We start from the raw sequence: 19,381 nt of genomic DNA, 5'->3' as shown, positions 1-19,381 counted from the left end.
GAATGGGATGGCCCAGAAGCAAGTGTTAGAAGCTCTATACCCACTGGATCTGGCAGGGAGAGAACATTTGCGTTTTCCTAAAGTGGATGCACTGGTCTATGCTGTCTCTAACTGAACAACTATCCCAGTGGAGGGAGGAGTGACCTTAAAGGATGTGCATGGTAGGCGCATGGAGTCCATCCTTAAAACAGGCCTTTGACGCAATAGCAATGACCTTACAGATTGGGGAATGGAACAACTCCCCTATGAGGAAAGACTAAAGAGGTTAGGACTTTTCAGCTTGGAGAAGAGACGACTGAGGGGGGATATGATAGAGGTGTTTAAAATCATGAGAGGTCTAGAACGGGTAGATGTGAATCGGTTATTTACTCTTTCGGATAGTAGAAAGACTAGGGGACACTCCATGAAGTTAGCATGGGGCACATTTAAAACTAATCGGAGAAAGTTTTTTTACTCAACGCACAATTAAACTCTGGAATTTGTTGCCAGAGAATGTGGTTCGTGCAGTTAGTGTAGCTGTGTTTAAAAAAGGATTGGATAAGCTCTTGGAGGAGAAGTCCATTACCTGCTATTAAGTTCACTTAGAGAATAGCCACTGCCATTAGCAATGGTTACATGGAATAGACTTAGTTTTTGGGTACTTGCCAGGTTCTTATGGCCTGGATTGGCCACTATTGGAAACAGGATGCTGGGCTTGATGGACCCTTGGTCTGACCCAGTATGGCATTTTCTTATGTTCTTATGCCCTAGTAACTTGTTCGTACCTGCTCCTTTCTCGGGAGGTGGATGATTCTGGGGCAAATTCCAGAGCTGTTATGGAACCCGCCACTGCCTTTTTAGTTGACGTGGGCTCAGACCTTGACATACCTCGGCCAGAGGAGTGGCCTCAGTGGTGGTGGCCAGAAGACAGCTATGACTGCAGAATTGGTCAGCAGATACAACCTCCAAGGCAAATCTCAAAAAGATGCCCTTTAAAGGATCACTCCTCTTCAGAAATGAATTAGGAAACCTGGCCAGTAAATGGGGGGAATCTCTGGCCCCAGCTACCAGAAAAGAGAGGGTCGATCAGGGGTTTCCAATGCATTTGCACCTACAGAACATTTCAGAGGTCTGTCCTTTTGGAGTCGGCAGCCCAATGTTCAGGTTCTTCCCGAACCCCCCCCCCCCCCCCCCCCCCAATGAAGTTTTGTTGACCCACCCTCTGAACAAGGAGGTAGGGGGTCAGCTGTCCCTCTTCTACCACTGGTGGGTTGATCATGTTGGACAAATGGGGTACTGGAGGTCATACAAGAAGAATAAGGGCTGGAATTTCACAGCTCTCCTCGGGACATATTCATGATGTCGTCTTGCCACTCCTAGCACAAGAAGCAGGCAGTGGAGACTACCCTGTTAAGGCTCCTCAGGATGAGGGCTATAATCCCAGTACCTGTGCCCCAGGAAAATACGGGGCATCATTCCATCTGTTGCATGGTATCTAAGAAGGAAGATTCCTTTTGCCCCATCCTGGCCGACATTTACGAGTGATTCATTTCCACATGGAAACACTTTGCTCCGTGATAATGGCCATACAGTCAGTTCTTATCCTCCCCTGGACCTATCTGAGGCCTACCTACATATTCCAAACTGGCAAGAACATAGTTTCCTATGCTTTGCAGTATTGGGTTGCCATTATCAGTTCTGGGCACTGCCCTTTGGCCTGGCTACCACTCCCCAGAACATTTTCCAAGATTATGGTGGTGGTTGTAGCAGCAACATTGAGAAAAGAGATCCTGGTGCACCTCTACTTGGATGACTCTTTGATCTGGGCCAAGTCCATGGAAGAGAGTCTCCGGGTGACCAACAGGGTGACCACCTTGCTTCAGGAACTTGGTTGGGTTGTAAACCTGGGCAAAAGCAGTCTCAAACCCTCCCAGTCCTGGGAATATCTGGGAGACTGGTTCGACACCAAGCACGACAAGGTTTTCCTTCCGACCACGTGGATAAGGAAGTTGATGTCCCAAGTGTCTGAACACGATTCGCCCAATTGTGTGAAGCTATCTTCAAGTCCTCAGTTTAATGATGGCAACCCTGGAAGTAGTGCCGTGAGGGACACACATGCAACCACTTCAACACTTCCTGCTGTCATGTTGGAACCCATTGTCTCAAGACTATTTGATTGGCTCCATTCACCGATGGAAGTATGCTCTCAGCTCTAGTGGTGGCTGCAGGAAGCTCATCTGAGCAGGGGTGTACCCATGTTCCCTCAACTGGCTGCTCCTCACAACAGGCACAAGCCTCCAGGGCTGGGGAGCTCAGTCAGGAACTGACAGTCCAGGGACATTAGACTGAAGAAAGAGGCCTTCTGGAACATCAACTGCCTGGAAGGCCCAGGTAGTCATTTGGCATGTCTATAATTCAGCCACAGACTCCAGGATCAAGCAGTCCACATAATGTTAGCCTACATCAACCACCAGGGTGGAACCAAAAGCCAACCAGTGTCACAGGAGATGTATTTCTGCCTATTCCATGAGATCATCTATCTACAGATGATATCAGCCTCTCATATCACAGGAAAAGGCAACATTAGAGCAGACTTTCTAAGCAGGGAGATTTGGGATCCAGGAGAGTGGATGTTGTCAGCCAAAGCCTTTCAGCTGGTAGTAGATCGCTGGGGTCTCCTGTCCATCGACCTGCTGGCCGCGTCTCACAATGCAAAGGTTCCCTGATTCTTCAGTCGCAGAAGAGATCGGTTGAGCCTGGGGATCGAAACTCAGCCAGACCTGGACCCTCCTGGGCAGGGTCTCTTCCAGAATCGAGTGCCAGAGGGGATTAGTCCTAAGAGCTCCTGATTGGCCTGGGCATCCATGGTGTGTGGACATGCAAAGGCTCCTGGTGGAGAAACACCCCCCCCTCCCCTGGTGCCTCCCACTGCATAGGGACCTACTGCAGTAAGGACTGGTCCTTCGTGAGGATCCGACTCGATTCTTTCTTATGGTCTGGCCCTTGAGAGAGCTCGCCTGATGAAGTAATTGCCACCTTTCGCACACTGAAGTTCTCTACATCCCTAGAGTATTTGAGGCCCGGTGCGGTCAAAATCCCACTAATTCTGGAATTTTTTGCTGGACGGCTTGAATAAAGGTTTGACCCTTAACTCCTTGAAGGTCCAGGTAGTGGCGCTCTCCTGTTTCAGGGGGCGAGGTGAACGGAACCAGACTGTTGGCTCATCGGAAATGGCCTATTTTCTGAAAGGGGTGAAGCACTTCAGGCCACCCCTACAGTGGCCGGTTCCCTTGTGGAATCTTAATTTAGCATTGGAGTTTTTGGCAGGGCCCTCTTTTTGGCCACTGTACAGTCTTTCTTTGCATTTATTAACTCTGAAAACCAGTGTTCCTTGTGGCTATATGCTCGGCATTTCTCATCTCTGAGCTACAGGCATTGTGTTGGGAACTGTTCCTCTGGATGACTCCAGGAACGTTTTAGCTTCGTCCCGTTCCATCCTTCTTACCCAAGGTAGTCTCGGAGTTTCATTTGAATCAATCCATTTCGTTGCTGTCCCTAGATAAACACAAGGGGACAGAATACCATCTCCTCAGCAGTTTGAATGTTAGTCAGGCTTTTGGTGTGGTATCTGGAACTTTTAGAAGCGGTCCAAAAGACGGACCACCTGTTTGTCCTTCATGGTGGAAGGAAGCAGGGCGAACCAGCTTTGCAGGCTTATCCATAGCTCACTGGATTTAGGAGATGCTCACAGGAGCCTATGTGGAGGCATGAAGCCATTACCCCTTCAGGTTAAAGCTCATTCCACTAGGGCTCAGGCAGTCTCATGGGTGGAAGCTAGGCTGCTATCTGCCGAGCAGTGACTTGCACACCTTCTCCAGGTTCTATCGCCAGGCCTGGGAGGATGCAGTGTTAGCTGGACTGTGGGCAGGCTCCTGCCTCAATTGGGAATAGCTTTTATACATCTCATTGATCCTGAGTCCATCTGGCTACACGCTAAGAAATGGAGAAACTACATAGCTGATAACTTTGTTTTCCTTAGTGTAGGCAGATGGACTCAGCATCCCGCCAGCGGCTGCCCAAGAATGGTGCCAAGGATTCACCCATGGAGTGAATATCTATTCCAAGATATTATGGGTAAGCTGTCATCCTGCCCCTAGATCAGGGCATCTATAATCTTACTGGGGTACAGTTATGGTTATCTGTTTTTAATCACGTTTTTTCAATAGTACGTTCACAGTGGTTTTTGAAGAGAATACGGAGAGGCTGAGGTCACTGCAGGAGTGCACCTAGGGTGACAGCAGCTTTGAAACCTGACCCCCATCTCCATCTGCTGGCAGGGGAGCATAAAGCTATTGGTACTCTGTCCATCTGTTTTATACTAAGGCAAACAAAATTATCAGATAAATAATTTCGCCATTTAATTCCATAAATCGCCAAAACGTCACTAGTACATTTCAAAAGATGAGGGGGCTGGCCATTTATGCTGCAGTGTAATCTTGTGAAAGGTCAGAGCACACTTATTCTGGGGGCATATCCTAATGTTATGCTATGTGTGGCCTGGACCATTACCTAAAGAAAGAGACCAGCATGATGTCTGAATTGCTCTGCCCTTGAGATATGGTGTCCAAATGCCTTCTGCACACTAATGACTGAACTTTTGTTCTGCAGGATAACTGGGATGACGAGGAAGAAGAGAAAAAAGAGAAGACAGGTTCGAGTTAGAGATTCTGCATACTGGGGGCTGATGGGGCTGGAATAGATGTGCATGAGGTAGAATAGGATTCTGAGGGACTGAGAGACTATGGCTAGCCAGCTAGGTGGTGGTTACCATGGGGTTGGTTGATCAGACTTGGGAAGAGACATATGGCTGAAAGGAGTGCAGGATAAGAGAGCTGGTGGGGAAGATAATTTGAGCGACAGGTGAAGCAGTAGGAATCCTTCACTCTTTTTTTTTTTTTTTTTTTTCTCTGGTGCTGGAAATACTCTCCTCCTTCATAGTAGAGTTGTATAGAGCTGCTCTGTACCTCATTCAAATTCTCATTTCTCTCTTAGACTCCGGCAGGTTTTCATCGTTCTTTTTTCCTCTACAGATTCACAAGTATCGGAAAAGAAAGTATTACAGGAAAAAATAAAAGAGAGGGAGAAGCAACAGAAGAAAAAGCAAGAGGAATTGAAAAAGATGGTAAATTGCTGCTTGTGCATCTCTCATCCCTTTATCTGGTGCTGCTCCTCTGACAGACAGCAAACCCACAGTGCTCTAGAAACATTTTCTGCTGCCTCTCCTCGGGTATAGAAGTAGGGGTACAGTTACTAGGCACGTGACTTACTAAACTCTTCAGATCAAAGCCTGCAGAATAGTCCTTTTGGCTGGTTCCTGCCCCACTTTTCCCCATTAATCACAATTCTGTGGTGACCCTGATTTGTGTAACTTGCTTTAACCTTTGTCTTTTTTTGGTAATGCCTGATTGGGGGGTATTGAGCTGAGCAGGGAATCAATCCCTGGTGATTCGCTCTCCTCACTCTTTGGTTTCACCACGAAAACCAGAGAAGGTGAGGACACAGGCTGGAAGAAGGAAGTGTGTGCTACAGATCACTTTGCTTGTTCTCGAGTAATATACAGAATGATTAAAATAGGGTAGGGAAAGAGGTGAAAATGACTGTTAAGTGTCAGGGAAATGGGCTGTATGGTCCCTCCGCAGATCTTGTTGCTCCTGCTCCTCTTTCCCCCAGGATTATACTGTGTTTCTTGCCAATTTTTGGTGGGAAATGTGCATCTCTGATCTGTGTCTTTCAGAGCGTATGAGGAAATGCATTTGTTTCATTGCATACAGGGTCTGGCTTCTTGGAGCTTCCAGTTTAGGTTTGTGGCATCTTTTTACATCTAGTTTGTGATCATTTATCCTGTATTTGGTAAGGGTCTGCCTGTTTTTGCGTTTGTGATCCAGGTGAGGTATTCTGCTAGTGTGTGTTTTGTGTTTACAATTTTCTCCTCTCAGTAGGAGGTGTATTGGTGTTCTAGGTATGTATTTGCATTGCTGTTTTGGTGCAGGATTGGTATGTCAGGCTTGCTACACAGGTGCTGAATGTCTTTCCAGGGTTGTTTTGTGGTAGTGGAGGGAGTTTGTGTTGCTGTTGAGGAGACACCAGAACTTGAATATTCTTTATTTGCATGGTGTGTAGTAAGTAATTCTGTTCTGCACCCATTATTAGGGGTGTTTCTGTAGATAAGGAGGGTCTCTGTTTACAGAACTGGTCGTACAGGATTTCTCTTTCTGTATAGTTTGGGGTTAATGAGACTGCAGACCTTACTCCTGTATAAGAAGATTAGTTGAATGATGCTATCAAATAATTGTAATAGTTTTACTTGGGGGGGGGGGGGTCATATTTGTCCAGAGTTTTCTTTGCATGTAGGGCTCCTGGAGCTTTTTATTGTCTCTTATGTACAATGTAATATTCCCAGATGCACTTGGTCTCAAACCCAAAATATGTATTGTCTAGGGCAGTGCTTCTCAACCTAGTCCTCAAGGCACTGCTAGCCAGTCTGGATTTCAGGAAATGCATTCAAATATACCTCATGCATATCCTGAAAACCTGCCCCTGGGGACTGCGTTGAGAAGCACTAGACAAGAGTAGGCTTAACCTGTGAGTTCAGAAAGGATTTGAGTTTGTGTTTCACTGCAGGGTGATTTGCAGTAAGTCTCTCTCTAGCCACTTGTGTAGAACCCACAGGGGAAAAGTCATTAGAAATTTCCATGAAGATAATTTGGTAAAGCTTCATTTTTGAACGCTCCTCTCCTTATCGTCCATGAGAAGTGGTTACGGTGACAGCTGGAAGCTGACTTCACCTCCCCCCCCCCACAAAGGTCCGGCGGTGCCGCTGTAGCTGGAAGCTGACTTATTTATTTATTTATGTTCTTTTTTTTATACCGAAATATAGCTGGGAGCCTTCATTCCGGTTTACAGTGTAACAACCTCATTACATAGAACAGATATAAATTATAAATATAATAATACAAATAGTAATACATATAACATAACATCTCAGTAAAGAGCAGAGGATAACATGTTAGAAAGATACCAATTAGGTTTAAATTTTGCAAAGACTATTGTACAGAAGTATTAGGGTTCAAGATGGGGTTGAATTGTTAAATATAGATTATATCATTCTGTGTATGATTGTCTAAACAACCATGTTTTTAGTTCTTTTTTGAAATTTTTGGGATCTTTGATGGAACTTAGGTATCCTGGGAGAGTTCCATTCATTAGGTCTGGCAATAGAGAAGGCTCTTTGTCTAGTAGAAAGTTTTGCAGATGAGAGAGGAGGAATGAATAGTTGTAGTTTGTTCGAAGATCTTGAACGGAGTGATTTATGGATTTTAATCATGTTGTCCAGGGATGGATTGTTGACTTTGTGAATTTCATTGTGTAGGATGGTTAAGGATTTGTATTTAATTCTTTGTGAGATAGGTAGCCAATGAAGGTTTTTTTAGGGTTGGGGAGATGTGATCGAACTTCTTTTTTCCGGTGAGAATGCATGCTGCAGCATTTTGAAGTAATTGCAGTGGTCTTAGTGAGGATTTAGGTAGACCTAGGAGAATTGCGTTGCACTAATCTAGACTAGAGAAAATGAGGGTCTGAAGAATTGTTCTGAAGTCATTCGGGTATAGTAATGGTTTGAGATGTTTTAGGATTTGGAGTTTATGAAAGCCTTCTCGCGTTTTTATGGCAATGCAGATTTTTAGGCTCAGGTCATAATCAATCCATATGCCAAGATCTTTTATTGGGTTTTTCATTTGTAAGTTGGAGTTGTCAATTTGAATGTATGGGATTTGAGAGGAGTGAATAGAGAAGTTTCTTTTTATTAGGATCCATTCAGTTTTGTTTGTTTAAACGTAGTTTTAGTTGGTTGAGGAAAGTTTTGATTGAGTTGAGGTATTTTACTGTGAGGATTAAGGCTTCTTCAATTGTAGAAGTAATGGGGATTAGTAATTGAATATCATCTGCGTAGAGAAAGAACGTGATGCCAAGATTGGAGATGAAGTTACATAGTGGAAGGAGATAAATATTGAAAAGTATGGCAGACAAGGCAGATCCTTGAGGTACTCCTGTGTCTAGAGGATAGGGATCAGAATAGACGTTGTTTATTTATTTATTAACTTTTATTTACAGACATTCGTGAAGCACATCATGCCGGTTTACAAAGAACTCAGGCGGGAAATACAATGAAACAATGTAACAATATAACATTAATAACAGAACCAAAAATCAGAATACAAAAAGAACCAAAAGGGGCAAGGATGGCGGGGGGGATGGGAAAGAGGGGATGGGGAGCGGGTGGAAAGGCGTATCTAGATGAAGTATACGACAACAGAAACAAAAATGAAATAAAAAATAGAAGAGGGAGACTATGTACAGGTACATACCAGCTATATTAGGCGACAGTTGTTAAAGGTGACTTTGAAAAATCTTCCTTTTAGAAATGAAGTAAACCAATCAAGAGTAATTCCAGAAATGCCTATGTTGGTGAGGCTTGAAATTAGTAAATTGTGATCTACTGTATCAAAGGCAGCAGATAGATCAAGCATGATTAGTAAATGATTCAGATTGTTATCAAGGCCTCTAATTAATTTGTTGGTAAGGTTTAATAGAAGGGTTTCAGTGCTACGGTTCTTTCTGAAGCCGTGTTGAGCGGGGTGAAGTATATTGTTGGTTTCAAGATGTTCATTAAGTTGAAGCAGAACAGTTTTCTCAATTAATTTAGCAAGTAAAGGAAGGTTTGAGATTGGACGATAGTTATTTAGATCATTGGGGTTCATGTTCTTTTTCTTTGGGATAGGAATGATAGTTGCAGTTTTCAGATTGGATGGGAGAAGACCTTCAAGTGATTTGTTTATGATTGAGGCAAGTATAGGAGAAATAATATTTGAGATTTCCTTTATAATTCGGGTAGGAATAGAATCAAGTTCATGTCGAGCAGGGTTTATTTTTTGAAGTAACTTTTCTAAATTAATGTTGGAAATTGGTTCAAACTTTGACCAGGAAGATGTTGAAGTATTATGAGGGATCTTAAAGGAAGGAGACTTGTTGAAGGAGTTTGAGATTATGTCAATTTTGCTAGTTCTTGGCTCAGGTGGTTGGTATTGGAGGTTGGTATTGGAGGTTGGTTTGCTGGTGGTGTTTTCTATAAGATTCTTTACTATGTTGAAGAGAGAATGTGATTTATTTGTGGCGTTTTTGATCTTTGAGCTATAGTAATCACGTTTGGCATTTAGTATTGCTTTCTTGTATTCAGCAAGTTTTGAGCGATATCTTTGAGTAGATGATTGGCATTTGATGATTTGAGTAGATTGACTTCACCCCCCTCTCCCCCCTCTCCCAGGTCTGGTGGTGCCGCTGTTCTGGGAAGGCTTCAGGTTCCGTTGGAGCACAGGCAGAACCCTAAAGCTGTTCAATTTCTTTTTAATTCACCCTTTTTTTTCTCTTCTACTTTTAAACTCTGTATATTTGTAAATTGTCAATGTCTGTGTGATGTCTGCTGCTGTATTTAGAACGAGGTCTTCAGGCAGCCGCCTCTGAATTATTTTATAAGAACTTAACTACCTCTGAAGCGAAGTTGTACTTGGCTCACTTCCCTGAAGTTTTTACTAAAATGGTCATGGTTGGTGTCCATCTGTCCCAGAAGAACTGTTTTTTGTTCTGTTTGGTGCTGCAGGGAAGCAAAATGACGACTCTGACTGGGTTTGGCCTGTGGTCCGTAGCAGACATTGTTTCTCATACAAAGTGCCAGGAACAGAACCGATTAAGAACGAGGAGGACGAGACTGCTCAGAATAGTATTGTTCACAGCTCATCCAGGCCCAGAGCTGGCCTTTTACGTTTGGCAAGTTTGAGAAGGAGTTCTATTGAAATCCTAAGGGCAAGCCGGCTCCAGCCGTGGTCTAGCTTGGCAGGCTTTTCCAGGTTTAGATGCTAGAGACTCTGCCCTAGTACTGCCTTTCCACGTTCCTGTGCTGCTGGAGTGGCCCGGTACTTCCAACATGGGGACTGCTCCTGTAGGACTATCGAGCATATTCTGAACGCTAACTGCTGGCCCTAAAAAAGGTTTATGGTGCAAGGTATCTTCATGTGCTGTGTAGCTGAACACCGAACCATTAAACATTAACTGCCACATCCCACTGTAAATATTCAAGCAGGAAATGTCCCCCAAAACATTTTAAACTTTTTGTATTGCTTTTAAAAATAATCAATTTGCTATAGAATTGAACTAGACATGTTTTTTCAACCTCATTTAATTAATCTTGCTTAAAAACTGTTACCGAACCGTATGGCACCCATGTAAGATTACAATAGCATTACTTTATGTGCCTTTATGTAAACCGTTGTCTGTATCCACCTTAACGACGGTATAGAGAGAGATTTAAATAAATAAATGTGTTATGTTAACTTAGCATCGTCCCACTTTTGCCTTCAGCACAGCTTCCAGAAGAGCCATTGAGAAAAACAATATATTTTTTAGACTTCCTGTTGTACTTGGCTTTCAGAACAATGTCCCCGCAGCAAGGCCACGTTTCAGAAACCAATTCCTCCTTCAGGGGGTGGTGGGGATCTCTTGTGAATCCACACATTGGACGCTGCTTGGATTCTCTTGCCAGAGAGACCTTTAGTATCCCCGGAAGGAATTTCTTTCCGCAGCGTGGCTTTGTTTTGTGTTTTTTTGGGACATTATCTGCTTGCACACTTTCGGTGGGATGGGGGCAGTTGGTTACATTTTAATGGATGGTGTAGGGCTATATAAACACTTTAATGTTCAGAATTAGATTATCTTTATAAAATATAAAGCAGCTGGGTAACTTGTTCTTGTGGTTTAGGAAGTATTTGATTTTCTAGTACTGGGAAATCCCGCTTCTCCCGTTCCTATTCCTTGTGAGTTTGCACAAGTTACTTTGCCCTCTGTTCCCTAAGGTACTAATTTAGACTGTAAGCCCTCTGGGGCAGGGACCTATCTACTCTACTTTGAGCCTGGGTTTGGAAAGGCAAGTGTGTAAATACATTTGGGTGTGTCCTGGCATTATCCCAAGAAGTGTCCAAGCCTGCTGAATGTTTTCCAGGTTAGACAGAGCTCCTGAAGAGAGGCTGCTGCTGGTTTTGAATATCTTCTCTGTAGTTACAGGAATCTGCAGAGCCTGAGGAGCTTACGTTAGAAGAACAGCTAGCGGAAAAACTGCGGCTGAAAGAGCTACAAGAGGCTGCTGACCTTGAGCTGGCAAAAGAGGCTTTTGGTGAGTGCATGGATCTATGGGCTGAGTCCTAATCAAGCGTCTGGCCAACAAGTGCAGCTCTGGAGGAGGAGAACAGGATTACTGGTGACAGGCAGAAAGTGCAGATCCTCTCTGCTAGCACTCAGCAGACCTGCCTTAACCCTCCAAACAGTGCCGGTAATGTGAAAGTGGGGAACAGGCCTGCCAGTGGGAATGTGGAAAAGCTTTGCCAGCGGTTCCACATGTAAGGTGACACAAATTCACAGACCTCTATTGACACATACACTAACCCTCTGCAGGGCGAGTGGGTGGTGAGGCCTACAAAGGAGTAAATAACTGGAGCCCTGGTACAGCATGGGATTGCAAGCTCAATAGCCTCTGTCCTGAGTCTCATGCCCTCCATTTCCAGGAGAAAATTGTGTGTCTGGAATCGATGCCATGAATCCATCCTCAAAAGATGACTTTACAGAGTTTGGAAAACTATTAAAAGAGAAGATTACGCATTACGAGAAGTCCCTGCATTATGCCAGCTTCTTGGAAGCATTAGTACGAGATATCTGTACTTCATGTAAGTAGAACTTTAAAATATATTGTGGACTTGGCGATATGCTCATGAGCAGTTCACTGAATTTGGTGCTGTAACTTGGTGCCTTGGTAAAATTTACAGGGAAGATTGTCTGTAATGAAACGGGAGGTACTGCAGGGCAGGTCATGAGGTTCATTGGCAGAGCTGTGTGTATGAGGGGAGGGTCTCTGTACTGGAATAGTGCACAGGGCAGGAGTGAGGTGCATTGGCAGAGCTGTGTGTGGGGGTCTCAGTACTAGAATAGCAGGAGGAGCTGCAGGGCAGGAGTGAGATGCACGGGCAGAGCTGTGTGTGAGGATCTCTGTACTGGAATAGCAGGGGGTGCTGCAGGGCAGAAGTGAGGTGCATAGGCAGAGCTGTGTGTGAGGGTCTCAGTACTGGAATAGCAGGGGGTGCTGCAGGGTAGGAGTGAGGTGCATTGGCAGAGCTGTGTGAGGGTTTCAGTACTGGAATAGCAGGGGGTGCTGCAGGGCAGGAGTGAGGTGCATTGGCAGAGCTGTGTGTGAGGGTCTCAGTACTGGAATAGCAGGAGGTGCTGCAGGGCAAGAATGAGGTGCATTGGCAGAGCTGTGTGTGAGGGTCTCAGTACTGGAATAGCAGGAGGTGCTGCAGGGCAGGAATGAGGTGCATTGGTAGAGCTGTGTGTGGGGGTCTCAGTACTGGAATAGCAGGGGGTGCTGCAGGGCAGGAGTGAGGTGCATTGGCAGAGCTGTGTGTGAGGGTCTCAGTACTGGAATAGCAGGGGGTGCTGCATGGCAGGAGTGAGGTGCATGGGCAGAGCTGTGTGTGGGGGTCTCAGTACTGGAATAGCAGGGGGTGCTGCAGGGCAGGAGTGAGGTGCATTGGCAGAGCTGTGTGTGAGGGTCTCAGTACTGGAATAGCAGGGGGTGCTGCAGGGCAGGAGTGAGGTGCATTGGCAGAGCTGTGTGTGAGGGTCTCAGTACTGGAATAGCAGGGGGTGCTGCATGGCAGGAGTGAGGTGCATGGGCAGAGCTGTGTGTGGGGGTCTCAGTACTGGAATAGCAGGGGGTGCTGCAGGGCAGGAGTGAGGTGCATTGGCAGAGCTGTGTGTGAGGGTCTCAGTACTGGAATAGCAGGGGGTGCTGCAGGGCAGGAGGGAGGTGCATTGGCAGAGCTGTGTGTGGGGGTCTCAGTACTGGAATAGCAGGGGGTACTTTACTCAGTGATCCCTGGGGTCTTGAGATTTCAGCACCTTGCTTGGGGGACCATCTGGCTGCCCCTGTATCGCAGCCTCCCTCGCAAGCTCAAAGTCCAATGAGAAGGCCTCAGCCCCCGGGTGGTAAAATATTGAGATCACCCCCCTAAATCCTCTCTGGGCCGCTCCCGCGGGTCTTCTGAGCTGCCGGGGACTGGAGAAAGCTGAGGGAGCTCCCCTCCCGCTAGAGCCCGAACTTCTTCTGCTGCGGCAAATGATTCTAAGATGGCTGCCGTTTGCACTCAGCGGGAACGGATCGGCCTGACTGCCCCAATCAGGCTGCCACTTGTGAGACACCAGCAGCAAGACTGAAGTGCCTTCCCCGCACCGAATACAAAGGCCTGTGTGGGAGAGCCGAGAATCGGAGTGGACTCCCCGCAGGCCGTGCAATGCGATGGGCACGGCATAATGGGGTCGCAAGGAAGCAGAGCACAAAATGGCTCTAACCTCGTGACAGCTGCCGATAACACTGCCGATCGCCGGTAAAAGCTGACTGGGACTGAGGGGGAGGGACTGGACTACCGGTGTCACCCCTAAAGCCTTACCTTGAGGGAGCTATGTGGGACCGCTGACCCTAGCTCCTGAATTGCCTATCAGGGGGGATAGTCTCACTGAGACCTGCTGATCCTCTGTTAGCAATTGATCTGCAGAGTTCCTTTTACTTTTGAGCCTAGCCTACACCTCAACCAAAAGTGCAGGCCGCAGGTTTTGCACCACCTCCATCTGCTGGAGACAGAGAAATACTCAGGAGCGGCAGGTGGCTCGCCAGGTTAAGAAGGGGGTGCCTTACAATTTTTCTCTGTCTCCATCCGCTGGAAGAGGCAAAATCCAGCGGTCTGAACTGATCCAGGTACGTACAGGGAACACTATATTCACAGAATTCATGTAAGAAGTATGTCCGTTCCCCCCCCCCCCCCCCCCCCCCTGACACGTCTGGATTTCAGGGATGTGCTGCATCGGGAGGGACAGATCACAGCTTCTGTTGATGAACAAAATGTATAGGTCTGTATACAGTGTCAGCAAACTGTATCTGTAGGGAGTTTTGTTTAAGGCTTTTAAATTTTATTTTCCCCAGAATTTGTTATGAACAAAAAAGGGAGAAAAGAGGTCCTTTTCTCCTGCTTGTTTTTATGATAAACACAGAGATTCCTGGGGAAAATAGAATAGAAGCGGAAAGCGAAGGTCCTTCTGCATCTGGTGCTGTGTGGACGGGATGGAGAGCGTCACTTAAGGGAGCCTTTCAGATAACTATCACCATTCCTGTTTTTTGTTATTTCCCCCTCAGTGGAGGTTGATGATTTGAAAAAAATTGTAAACTCTGTGACGGTGCTATGCAGTGAAAAACAGAAACAGGAAAAGGTAAGATTCAAGCATCCTTCCTCTGGTGACCTAGGCAAAGGCTGATTAAAAGTAACGTAGCTGCTTTCCAGACTGAGCTATCGGCAGGCACATCTGCATTACGTAGCTAGCACACTAGGTTATTTCTCCAGGACAAGACGAGCTTTCTAGAAAGCTGCACTTAAGAACTGAAACATCTTTTATGGTTTGCTAGGTGTGCACGCTGTCCTTTCTCACACCCTTTGGGCTTGCTGCTTATGCCTCTCTCAACTCCTTGTCCTTTTGTCTGCTTGCTTCTCACTATTCCTGCTGTTTTCTTTTACTTGGCCCAGTAAAATCTTTTTTTTTTTTTTTTTAATAATTGGGCTAATACAGTACAAGGTCGAGACTTTCACAGTAAAAAGTGAGCAGAATTCCTGGGGGTGGGGGCCCAGTGCTGGGCCCCTGGCTTCTGTTTTGGTTGGTTGTGTTACTATGCTTCAAGTTAACTTTCATTTTGTGCATTACCTTCCTGCTGGAATCAGGTTACTTTATAAAAATCTTAAGGGAGTAGGCATTGCTTGAAATGTGTATATTTTAATTATCCCAATTTAGGATTACTATACAGTCTGTCTTCATTTGATTTGGGAAGTGTGAGGACAGTACGGTGATAGCAACTACATCACTTTGGATCTTAAGATGCAGAAAACAACTCTGCATGTCTCTGAGATCCTAGGAGTGGAGAAGTAGCCTAGTGGTTAGAGCAGCGGTCTATGATCCAGGGAGATCAGGGTTCAAGTCCCGACATTGCGCAAGTCACTTTACCCTCCATTGCCTTTCCTTTCCTTGTTCCCCAGTTCAGTCCAGACACATGGGATGTAGCCAAGTTCCCCTAAACTGAGCGGAAACCTGAGACCTCGCATAGTGCACACACTCTCCAAAAGCAGCAGCTTCCAGCATCTGAACATGAAAGTGTGCAGTAAAGACCAAGTCACTGCTCAACAGATTTCCTGCAGAATCTGAAGAAACTGTTTTCTGTGCAAGACAGCACCTGAAGTTCAGAAATCCTTCTAGCCGAACAAATTCTCCCCAGAGGTTTCATTGTAAGGTGCTTCAATGACACCTTCCCCAGTGGCTCAAATGGTGGACCAAACTGAACCTTCAAAACCAAATTAAGGTTCCATGAAGGAAACGCCCATCTCACTGGAGCCTCAAATGCTTTGCTCCTTTGAGGAACCTCACCATGTCCAGATGTGAGACTAAAGATAGTTCTTGCATCTTACTTCTAAAACAGCTCAAGGCTGTCATCAGAACTTAGTGAATTGACACAAGCCCTTTCTGTAAAGTATCCTAAAGAAAGGCCAGAATCTGAGAAACCGAAGCCTAAAGGGGAGGAACACCCCTTCCGAGAGACCGTGACTCAGATTTTCCACGCCCTCTAATAAGCCAAGGAAGTATGTCTCCGGGCCTGAATCAAAGATGTAATAACCTCTTCAGAACACCCCTTCAAGCATAATCTCTTCTGTTCAAAAGCCAAGCCACGAGACAGAAGTGAACTGCCTGTTCCAAGAAAATTGTCCCTTGACATAGTAGCCTGAATCGCAAGGGACTGTCAACTGTCAGTTACTGTATGCTAACCACAGATGTCATGGCCATTGCAGAACTAAGAGAATCACCAACTTGAATGAGCCTCTATGTGCCTTAGCTCTCTGCTTATCAGAGGCAAAGGAGGCAACATGTACAACAGGATCCTGCACTGCCATGACTGCACAAAAGCATCAAGACCCCCTACTCAGACGTCTCACCTGCAGCTGAAAAAGTAGGGTGCTCTTGGCATTCTGTCTCAATGCCATCAAGTGTAATTGAGCTCCCCATCTTGACCAAATGAGAGCCATTGCCTTATCTGCATGCTGCCATTCCCCTAGATCTAACACATGGCTGCTGAGGAAGTCCACCTGAACAGTCTCCACTCCAGCCACATGGGATGCTGCCAACACTAACGGGTGTTGCTCTGCCCAGTGAAACAGCTCCTATGTCTCCTGGGACACCATTGGGCTACTGGTTCCGCCCTGGCAGTTGATATAAGCTACTGCTGTTGCGTTGTCAGAGAAGGCTGCATGCTATAGCTGAGGAAGAAAACACCCTTCAGATTGCTGTGGTTTCCAGATAGTTGGTTGATCATGACAGCTCCTCCCGTGATGACTTCTCCGATGACCATCAACCCTGTACTGTTTTTTCCCGACAAATGGTACGCCCATCCTCTCAAACTGGCATCAGTGGTCTTGCCACCCAATCTGGTATATCCAGCTCCATCCCTCTGTCCAAGTTGGCCTGAGAGAACCCCCAGGAGAGTCTGGACCTGGAGCCACACTGCAGTGGTAAATGGAGCTGAAATCCTCCAATTGAGGATCCCAGTGGGATAGAAGTGCCCTTGAGAGGGGACGCATGTGCACAAATGTCCAAGGAACTAGATCTTGCATAGACACCATAAAACCTGGGACCTGCAACTAATACCAAACTCTGGGTCTCAAAGCCACAATCTCTGAATTTGCACCTATAACTTCAGTATCCTCTGTCAGAGTTTGCCCAGCTTGATGTCAAAACCATGCCCTGAGCTATTCTAGTGACTGGGACAGAACCAAGTTATTTGTGGTCATATTCAACACCCAACCTAGTGACTGCAATCTATATATCACATGAACAATGTGATTTTATTTATTTAAAATCTTTTATATACCGTCAAGTTATTTACCATCACAATGGTTTACAGGAAGGGACAAATCCATAATATAAATGATTCGGTGACAAAGTATGTTCAAATATACTGCTATATGCAGAGTGAGTTTGACTTGTCCTAGTGAAACCTGTGTCATATTCTAACTTTACTAATTTAACGGTGATGATAAAGATCTTTTGACTTTGCTTGAATGAGCCAATCATCCAGATGATGCATCACAAGGCTGCCCCCCATCTTCTGAAGGGTGATGGCTGCCACCACCTTGGTGAATGGGTGAGGTGAGGTCGCCAGACCAAATGACATTGCCCAGAGCTGATAATGGTTTTTTCCCAACACTGCAAACCGCAAAACTTTCTGATGTTCCCAGTTGGGGATATGAAAATCTTATCTTAACCGTACGATGGAAGGGAAAAGCTTTTGGTGAGCCCCAGAGACCGTCCATGATGGAATCTTCTCGTGCTCGGACTCCTTGTAAACCACCTTGATGCTCAGCTCCTATAAAACATGGGCAGTCAAAGGAAATTCTTGGTGGAAGAGCCTAACCACTCTGGGATCCACCCCCAAGAGGCCAGAGTCCTCAGATTCCCAACTGGAGCACCGCTTACCATGGGGAGTGTGCAGAGGCCATTTGGACCCCTCTCAGGGGGACCCCCTTGTGTGTTTTGCTGTCTCGGGGGAGACTGTTGGAATGGGAATACTTCCCCAATGTCCCTTTGCATGCTCAAAAGACCTTGTACATTAAAAGCACAAAATCTGTGGAAAAGGCTGTCTAACTCAGGCCCCATCCAAGCCATCCTGTTCACCCTCGAAGCCTGCATGGCCAGAGATGATGGAGAGGGGAAGCAGATTCCCTCCCGCACTGCAGAAAGAAGTGGTACAAAGAGCCTAAGCCGAATGCATCTGTCTCCTTCCCTCTGGGATCACTGCCCTCCAAGAAGAGCTGTTTTTCCTGCCACGTCCACACTGGCTACAGAGCCCTGAGGTGCTGACCTCTCTATTTTCCTCCCTGCGGGCCCTGGAGTGTTTCTTGGGCTCCATCGATGCTGCCATGCTTGCACCTGAGCTGGAGAAGCCCTCACATATACCTCTGCAGCAGTGTGGCGCTCTCCTGGGGACCTGAGGAGAGAATGAATAATCGTGTGTGGGGGAGGAGGAGAGAGTCAGACCACCAGCTACTGCTTTCCCCTCAGATGCAGAGGAGCCACAAACCACTGTTACCAACCCCGATTGCCTTACTCTGCCTCAGAACTTAACCCCTGGACCTAATTTGTCCTTTATTTATTCCAATTCCTAACTCCAGTCTGGCTTACATAGCACCATTCTGAAAAGATTTTCTTCTGTCATCTGCTGGTAAGGAAGAAAAATGCATGCATCTGGAGTGATCTGGGGAAGGATAAGGAAAGTTTTTTTTATATTTTCATGTTGTCAGGTGCCAAAACATCTTGCCACATAGCTACAGTATCCCCTCAGCTTTCCTTTGCATACTTGAAATAAGATTGAAGGTGGCTTCCATCTTTCTACCCAATCATACAGGCCGGGCTTGTGGCCTGCTTGCGATGGTGCTGTCCTACACACAGTGTAAGCAGCCTGTAGCTTGTTCAAACTTGCCATTGACTTTTGGATGCCTTTTTGCTCAGTCAAGCAGTATGGAGGGCTGGCCTGATCTAGGCAGGGTCTTTTGGTGCCTTCTCAATATTCATCTTGATATTCAAGGACTTTGCAATTCTTTTATGCCTTTCCACAGCTCCTTAGTGCTCTAGATTGGGTCTTTGCTAGGTAGGAAAGAGAACCAAAAGGAGCTGCCGAGTTTCACATTATGTGAAACAGTGCGGGCCAGGTCACTTGGTGTCTGCTTATAGCAGAACTTAGGATTGCTACAGAAGTAGGAAACGGGGGGTGGACCCTTACCCAACCAAGCTATTCCAGGTTTTGTTTTGTTTTATTTCTACTTTATTTTCTAAGTTGCTCTAGAATATTTGAGGGGTAGAATGTGAGGATACATGGACTAACATTAACTTAATGCATTTTACCTCCATGCTATAATGGTGCAGGCTTTCTATGGCCACTCCCTGAGCATCTGCAGAGCCTTCAGAATATTCAGCTGTCTGCTTGCTTATAATCTTTCATTCTGGTAACCAGCGCTGCAAAAAGTGGAATATAAATTTAAATAAAACCACAAAACTAATAGTTGAATTGTACAAGGAGCTGCTGCTACCTCCTCACTATAACAAAATATTGAATTTCTCCCTTGCACCCCTCGCCAGTCTTCTGTGCAGTGGACTAGAGCTG

General features: G+C 45.9%; 1 protein-coding gene across 1 annotated transcript in view; it reads left to right on the top strand.

Moving 5' to 3' along the window:
* The window catches only part of EIF3J (eukaryotic translation initiation factor 3 subunit J), a 54,603-nt gene that overhangs the window by 34,434 nt on the left and 788 nt on the right, over positions 1–19,381 (top strand). Inside the window, exons 3-7 of the mRNA XM_029574776.1 lie at positions 4,648–4,690; positions 5,070–5,161; positions 11,143–11,257; positions 11,646–11,804; positions 14,324–14,397. Of these exons, the coding sequence (XP_029430636.1) occupies positions 4,648–4,690; positions 5,070–5,161; positions 11,143–11,257; positions 11,646–11,804; positions 14,324–14,397 (483 nt within the window). The remainder of the gene's footprint in view (positions 1–4,647; positions 4,691–5,069; positions 5,162–11,142; positions 11,258–11,645; positions 11,805–14,323; positions 14,398–19,381) is intronic.

Source organism: Rhinatrema bivittatum, chromosome 13 (assembly GCF_901001135.1).
Source record: "Rhinatrema bivittatum chromosome 13, aRhiBiv1.1, whole genome shotgun sequence".
In the NCBI taxonomy this organism is placed as follows: domain Eukaryota; kingdom Metazoa; phylum Chordata; class Amphibia; order Gymnophiona; family Rhinatrematidae; genus Rhinatrema; species Rhinatrema bivittatum.
The sequence above is the reverse complement of the archived record's forward strand: the minus strand, read 5'-3'. Positions and strand labels throughout refer to the sequence as shown.